The 7,552-nt window shown below is 51.0% G+C and overlaps 1 protein-coding gene across 3 annotated transcripts in view; it reads right to left on the bottom strand.

The window, feature by feature from the left end:
• Kndc1 (kinase non-catalytic C-lobe domain containing 1) overlaps positions 1 to 7,552 on the bottom strand; it is a 48,371-nt gene that overhangs the window by 28,129 nt on the left and 12,690 nt on the right. For all 3 annotated transcript variants that reach the window (XM_063281019.1, XM_063281018.1, XM_063281017.1), the window contains exons 4-9: positions 6,979 to 7,119; positions 6,485 to 6,608; positions 4,593 to 5,329; positions 1,956 to 2,070; positions 1,182 to 1,253; positions 1,034 to 1,095 (exon numbers count right to left, since the gene is read on the bottom strand). In XM_063281019.1, coding sequence (XP_063137089.1) covers positions 1,034 to 1,095; positions 1,182 to 1,253; positions 1,956 to 2,070; positions 4,593 to 5,329; positions 6,485 to 6,608; positions 6,979 to 7,119 — 1,251 coding nt within the window. The remainder of the gene's footprint in view (positions 1 to 1,033; positions 1,096 to 1,181; positions 1,254 to 1,955; positions 2,071 to 4,592; positions 5,330 to 6,484; positions 6,609 to 6,978; positions 7,120 to 7,552) is intronic.

The raw sequence follows: 7,552 nt of genomic DNA, 5'->3' as shown, positions 1-7,552 counted from the left end.
TTTGTTTTTCCTTCTGAGAGCATCTTGACACATAGGGGTTTTGCTGAACAAAGGACTCTAGGTGAAAGGTCTCCACTTCTCAGGTCATCAGGAAGGAAGTCAGTTGCCATTTGAACTGTATCCTGAACATAGATAAACTGTTTCTCTTTCAGCCTTCAGCTTTCAGAGGTTTTACTACCAAGTGGTGCTGGTTTCTTTAGGTGTATCAGTTTTTTTTTCTTTTCCGTTTCTTTTCTTGAACGTGTAGACTTATGTCTTTTGCCATAAGTGGGTATTTTTCATTCATTACCCATTTATCGATTACTCTTCTGCCTCACCCACCGTTTTCTTTCCTCCCAGAATTCTAATGACATGAGTGTTTGATTTTCTAGGGCAAGTTTCTCAGGCATGCTCAAATTTTGGTCTCATTTATTTTTCTTGTCCAGATGGCAGTAGTTCTAGCTCCCCTCGCCTGTCGTGGGTGGCTTCTCAACATCAGCACCCAAAGCCAGCACCCCTGGCCCTCTGACTAGCAAGCCTGGCCTCAGGGAGGCTCCCCTTGCCTGTGCGGAGTTTCCCAGGGGCCACTTCTCTAGAGAAAAAAAACTTGGCTTTCTCTGCCCTGTCTGGTATCACCCCGCTCCTTCACTCCTTCCTCCTGCTCTCATTCCCCCCCCACACCCCCCCGGCTTCTACATTGCCCCGCCCATTCCTTCCCAAGAACTGGTCTCTGTTCTGTAGAGTCCTAGAGGAACCAAAGCCTGGAGGATCAGCTAACCTAGTTCTCAGGGTGGCGTTTGCATTAGGTTAGGTTCTCAGTGTAATTTAGTTCATTTAATTTAAAGTTTTAAAAAGCCTATTACTGGCGGCGAGTCTACGTTCTCGGATCGGAGCTTGTCCCGCCCAGGATCCCAGGGCACGCCCATAACTCAGAGGACGTTATTGAACGCTGCTACAGTAGCCCCACAAGTGAGATGGGTGCCACGTTTAGGCTATCTGGCCTCGCGATCCACTGGGAAGAGGGTGCAGACGACGCGAGAGGTGATGCGGTTACCTTCTCTGTCACCAGCTTCTCTTCTGACACCTCAGGAGCCAAGAAGAGCGAGTTGTAGGCACCTAGAAAGACAACCACAGTTTGGTTACTCTTCCCACCTTGGCCAGGTCGCTCTGGTTCTCCGCCCCCGAGAGTGACCCGTGTATACCATCGTCAGGGGGTGGTCCAAAGAACACAGTCCCATCTTCAGCCACCAGCACGTTGTCCAGGCACAGGCGAGCTGCAACAGAGCCGATCAAGGATGCAGCTGTGTGTGGGCCGCGCCCTCGCCAGCATCAGGGGATCCCAGGCCACACAGAGACCCCAGAGAAACCTGTCAAGACTGGAAAGACACTGGAGGGCTGGCCGTTCCATCTAACAGTTGCCTGGGAACACTGTTAGGGTATATCACCCTCATCGAGTTAAGAATAAACGGGAGGATGGATGGGGATGGTCCCTGGATATGGCTGGGTGAGATAGGTTGGGGCCTTTAAATTCTCCAGACTCACAGCAGCTTTAACACTAGATTGTCGGAGCAATATTTCTCTAAGGGTGGCAGTCTGGTCCCTCAGATGCCTCCTTGATTACTGCCCCATGGCACTTTGAGAGTACAGATGAACTGTCCATTTACCTGGCTATCCAGCAGGCTTGAACATTAAGGGTCACAAACTAGTGTAACATCCTGGGCTCTTCCCTCACCTCCCAAGGCTAGTTTTTACTTCCTCTAAGGTTGGGAGCTGTCATTGGCTCTAGGACCACATTGTAGGCAATTGTCTTCATCCCCCACCCCCACTTTTGTGCCAAGACCCAGGTGCTTCCCCTAGGTTTGTTGCTGGGTCAAGTTGGGCATTGCCCCTGGCTCACAGCAGTGGTTTTGCCACTCCCCTTTCTCCCTCCCCAGCTTTTGGGCCCAGGGCTCAGGCAGAGCAGGTTGACCCATTACCTGGGTGCTCCTTGTGTGTCTGCAGAGTGCTAAGGCAGGAGAGGCACAGTGCCCACAGCTCATACTCCCTGAAGGGCCGGCCTAGCTTAGACAGAAGGTCCTGCAGGGACAGGCTCTGTGGAAGAGAAGAATCACCTACGAATGCTGTCTCCCTCTGATGTCAAGGAAGGGTTTCCGTGGACAGGGATGTGTGAATGGTGTTTCCGTTTCTACTTGTAGTACTCTCTATGCCAGGGACTGGAAAAGTTCTCCAAGTTAAAAATGAATGTGGGTGAGTGTATGGGGAAAGTGGAGCCCTCATGCATAGAATGGTGTAGTTGCCATGAGAAAAGATGGCAACTCCTCTGAGAAAGTACAGAGAATTACCTCAAGATCCAACAGTTTCATTTCTGGGTACCCCTAAGACCTGTAAAGAAACTGGAGTGGACAGTTGTCCACCTAGGTTCAAGGCCTTTCACCATTCACCAGATCCCAAAAGGGGAAGCAGCTCAAATACCCATGAATGGATGAATGGATAAAAAAAAATGTGGGTCAGGGTCTGGAGAGTTGACTGGGTGGTTAAGATCATTTGATGCTCTTGGATAGCTCAATTCCCAGCACTCACGTCTTAGCTCACAACCTTCTGTACTTCAGCTCCAGGGAATTTGATGCCTTTTTGGTCCCCCATGGGTACTAGGCATGCACATGGTGCACAGTCATGCATGCAGACAGAACATCCATACATGAAAATTAAAATAAAGGCTAAAAAATGGTCCACCCACGGGACAAACTACTAGGGTATTGCTCAACCTTTTTTTAAAGAGTGTTTTCACTTTCATGAGCTTGTGTTTTAAAACACGAAGTGTAGAACTTAAACACTTCTAATGGCATGGCCCAGGGCAATAAGACCATTCAGGAGCTGGGTGTGGTGGGACACACCCGCAATCCCAGCTTTTGGGAGTCAGAGGCAGGAGGATCAGGAACTCAAGGTTTTTCTTGACTCCACAGTAAGTTCCAGGACTGTTTGTGCACCATGAGCCAAGACGGAAAAACAGAAGAGGTAGGGAATGGAAGAAGGGGAGCAGGAGGAGGAGGAGGAAGAGGAAGAGGAAGAGGAGGAGGAGGAGGAGGAAGAAGAAGAGGAGGAGGAGGAGGAGGAGGAGGAGGAAGTGGAAGAGAAAGATGAAGAGGAGGAGGAAGAGGAAGATGAAGAGAAGGAGGAGGAGGAGCACTGCAGTGTTGATTACTGATGAATCTTGAAGGCATTATGCTGAGTGAAACAAGCTAGACAACAGAACAGAAGGTTCTGTTCACACGTGAGGTTGTGGTAAGGCTGTGGAGAGAGATGGAGGGGAGTGCATGCTGGAGGCTCAGGCGTAGAGGTGATTACATGGTAGATGCGTTTACGGGTATTTTAACACATCTTCAAGTGAAAGGAACCAGTGGAGCCTAGGAGAGATCGTTCCTGCCTATGGGGACCACCTGATGGTCTGGAAACAAGGTCACCACAGAAGTGCACATGTTAGCAGCCACTTCACCCGGGATGCTATCCACTGGCCCTGTGAATAGCACAGGTTGACATGTTGGGTCAGTTCCGTGGCTCTCTGCTCCCCAGCTCATCTGCACTGCTTTTGGTGGCCCTCTCTATCCTCGGGTAGGAAAAATGAACCTTGAACCAGAGGTGAGGGCTCTGGGTCATCCTTATGTGGGAGTCCGAGGTTTGGAGGGCCATACTCTATCTGAGAGAGACTGATCAGATGGCTGAGGTGAAAGCTAGGCTCATTGGTCCGCTGTGTTCTCTTCCAAGCAAGAGGCCTCAACTCTTCTCCATTGGCAGTGCCTTCCCTTGCACAGGCTACCCATGCATTTGTTTATCCATCTAGAAGATGGTGTTGTGAGGTGGCTGTAACCTGTGAGAAAATCTTGAGATGGTGGCTGAGAATATGTGTGCATCCCTGGCCCAGACAACATAGATTATCTGCATCACTGACTTTACATCTCTTTAAGTGACCCGCACTTCCCGTGGGAATTCTTAAAGCTCTCATCAGTGTATAAATGACAACATACACCACAGAATCACCTGCCTCATACTCTCTCCTTTGGGGCAGCAAAGCCTGATGGGAAATGGGGCTGATGGTAGGCATCAGCAGGCCGATGTCTTGGTAGTCAGATGTATGTATCCTGGGAACTGGCTCAAGTGTCCTTACCCTGAGAACCAGGCTGGGACATAGGACTTTGAGGAACCCACTGAGCAGTCAAGTGGGGATCACACTTAGTGTTGTGGTCTGTATCTGGCCTGCATACCCGTGCACTAGAGTTTCATCCCATTGTGAAGCATGAAGTTTAAGAAACCTAATCTGAGGTAAGGCTTGGGAAGTGAGTGGGCCCCTGAAGGAGCAGTACTAGGAGCCGTTAACTGTGGAGCTGCACCTATACACTGGTGAACGGAGCCTGAGCAAGTTAGTGATTTCTGAGGCTGTCCAGAGGTTAGCTTGCATGTCTGGCACCTCCCCCAATTTGAATTTGAAGCTCTAGGAAGCCCCCCAAAGCATAGTTAATTATTGACTGGGAGTGAAGGAAGGGCAGGGCAGGTCCTTTGTGAGCTGTACATTGAGGCTTAGCAGAGACAGCTTTTTCACCTGCTCCCTCATCACATACCTGTTCTGTGGCTGCACTTCCCAGTTGCCTGGATTCTTCTGGAATCTTCTCTTCACTCCTAGGTATTTGGTCTTCATGGTCTGAATCTCCAGGGTCTACAGGGCTGGGTGAAGGTTTGTACTCTACAGATCCCTGGCTAGGAGATGTAGCCTCCAGCTGCCCCGAGGCTCCTGGACTCCTGTGTGGATTGCGCCCTGCACCTGGTGTCATATCCAGTGGGACTCCAGGCTCCTGCTCTGGCCACAGTCTGCTTTTAGACTGCGTTTTGAAACCAGAAAGGCCATTTTTCCCTTCCAGGAAGAGCTTCCTGGGGTCTGGGGGAAAGAACTCAGATTTGGCCAGCTGGTTTCTTGAGCTGTTCAGTGACAGGCAGAGGGTGCTGGCCTCTGTGCTTTCCTGCAGGAGCCTGGGAAACGTCTGAGCCTTTTTCAGCCGACTTCGTCTGAGGATGTCTCTGTCCAGCTCACCCAGGGGGCACCTGGCATCCAGGACAAGGTTGGCCAGCCCTTCCTGTCCTGGGTTCTCACCGTTTCTCATGGGGGCTGACAGCAGTGGTTTGGGGGATGGGGCTCTGGGCCTCTGCCCAGCCTCCTGCTCTGCGTCTCTGGAAGCAGGAGGTTGGAGTAGACCCTTTGATGAGGACAGTGCCTCTGGATCAGTGCTGAGGTCTCCTGGCATCTTCTTGGGCCCCACATTTCTTGGAGCAGGCCTTCCCCTCCATGTGTTCTCGCTGAGCTCTGAGCAGAAGGTAGGATATGGTTACTGCAGGGAAGCTTGGGATGGAGTCTGTGCTGGGATGGATCCCTGAGAGCCACCTCTACCCTGTCCTACGCACCGTCACAGACCCTCCTCCAAAGTCTCACTGGGCAGGCTTACCTGTTGTGCACTTCCAGATTCCCACTCCTACCCTTAGCATAGGCTCCAGAGGGCCCCAGGATCCATTGTCACATGACTCAGTCAATTAGAGGCTCCGAATGGAGGCTCCTGTGTCTCCCTCTTGGCTGAGCGTCCCAGAGGATCAGCCCTTGCCCATCTAATTACTCTATCCCAAAGCTCCTTAGTTTTCTATTATGATTACACAAGCCACTCCCTGAGGGTAGAAATGGAATCTGGTGGCAGTCATAGGGCACATACTTTTCTACACACACGGCATGCAGCATGGTCTTGTACACATGCTATGGCTCACAGCCTTGCACATGGCATACACTGTGGCACGCAATTTTGCATCCATGGGCTGCAGCGACTCTGCTGCCTGTTTTACTCGGGAGTCTGTCTATGGCTTTGCACGCAGAAGTTACCCTCTACTGGCGCTGCGGTGATGCTGTCAGTCACCATGGCTACGGCATTACAAACACTGCTGCTTGCTTGCCAGGGAGGACCCTCCAGCCACTCTGAGGCTCTGGATGGTTGCGGGGGCCAGCAGGGTCCTGAGACTGGTACATTCCAGATGTACAGCAACAGCTCATCATGCAAACAGGTGAGCGTAGCAGACAAGGCTGGCTGGAGTCACTAATTCTGAGTTTGAAAATTCCAGTGTGTGCCCAGCATGCACGCGTGTGGATGTGTGTGGTATGCACTTGAATGTGGATGTGTGCACACTTACACTGGAGTGTGTAGCATAAACAGACATTCGGGTATTTATATAGGCAGTGGTGTAAACATGTAAGTGTGTCTGCATGGGATACATGTCCTAGATCTGAACATGTGTATGACTGTGAGTGTATACAAGGACATATGAACATGAGTAAGGGTGCGTGATTCTATATGTGCATACTATATGCATACTTCTGTGGGTGGTTGTATAGATGCACGTTGTCCCTGGGTACACATATGCATGTGTATGTGTGCACGTGTACATGTGTAGGCATAGACGTGGGGGCGATGGTGCTTACCCTGGAATGCTCCGAAGGACTCAATGGAGAGCACCCTTCTTCCAATGGCTGAGAGACTGCGGCACAGGCGGCATGAGGACACAGGTTGCATCTTCTCCTCACACAGTGCTATGATGCTCTGCAGGTGCCAGGGTGCCTCTCAGGTGTGCAGCTCACCAAGAAGGAGACCTATCCTCCTGAGACACCCCCCTACCCCCCAACTGCACAGCTCTGGGATGGCACCCAGCACCCCCAGATCAGCCTCCTGCTTCCACATGCACTTTCTGGTACATGTAAACACATGCGTCTTGGCAGAAAAAGACTCTTTTGTCCCTGATAACTTTCATTTCATCACAAATTTCATTACAAAGGCATAGTATAAACTGGCCCTTATTTTGACAGAATGCAACGCCTCCAGTTTCTAGCTAAGGAACTCCAGTGAGGCTGCAGGGTCCGTGCTGCCTGTGTTCACGTGTTCATGCAGCATGCATGTCCAGCTGGGAGCTTACCTGCAGGTCTGGCCGGTCCCTGGGGTCTTCTGCCTGCATCTGCCTCAGCAGTCCTTCCAGGTCTGTGCTCAGCTTGGGCTCCAGCTCTGGCTCTGTGACGTACTCCAGGGCAGCCTTCAGTGTGGCCCCCAGGGAGTAGATGTGAGCCTGCAGTACCAAGGGGTGTAAGTCCCTGCCCTGCAAATGGCTGCTTTCTCCCTGCCAAGACTCAGGGCTAAGCAGACCAGAGAGTCTGCGTTCCTGTGTTCAGTGTGCTGCCTGGGCCTGTTGCCCAAGGCATAGAAATCCTGTTCTCCCCAGCTGCCTATTTTGCCTTAGGCATTCTTCACAAACAGGATGAGAGCAGGAGGAAAGAAGAGCTTTCTTTTGGTTTAAAAGTTGCCATCGTCATGGTCGTCCTGTCTGTGCATAGGAGAGGGAGGGAGGGCTCTACGCAAGGCTGGGGGACCAGCTGTGTGGAAGTGTGGGGGTGGGAAAGACAATGTCATTCAAGAAGGACCAGCTCCTCTTTTAATCTGTTTACAAAATGAAATCACTATGTGTAGTCAGAGCATTTTTTAAAATTTCTACTTTTTTTTTT

The sequence above is a fragment of the Rattus norvegicus genome, chromosome 1 (assembly GCF_036323735.1).
Source record: "Rattus norvegicus strain BN/NHsdMcwi chromosome 1, GRCr8, whole genome shotgun sequence".
Taxonomy (NCBI): domain Eukaryota; kingdom Metazoa; phylum Chordata; class Mammalia; order Rodentia; family Muridae; genus Rattus; species Rattus norvegicus.
Note: the sequence above shows the minus strand (reverse complement) of the source record. Positions and strands in the feature narration are given on the sequence as shown.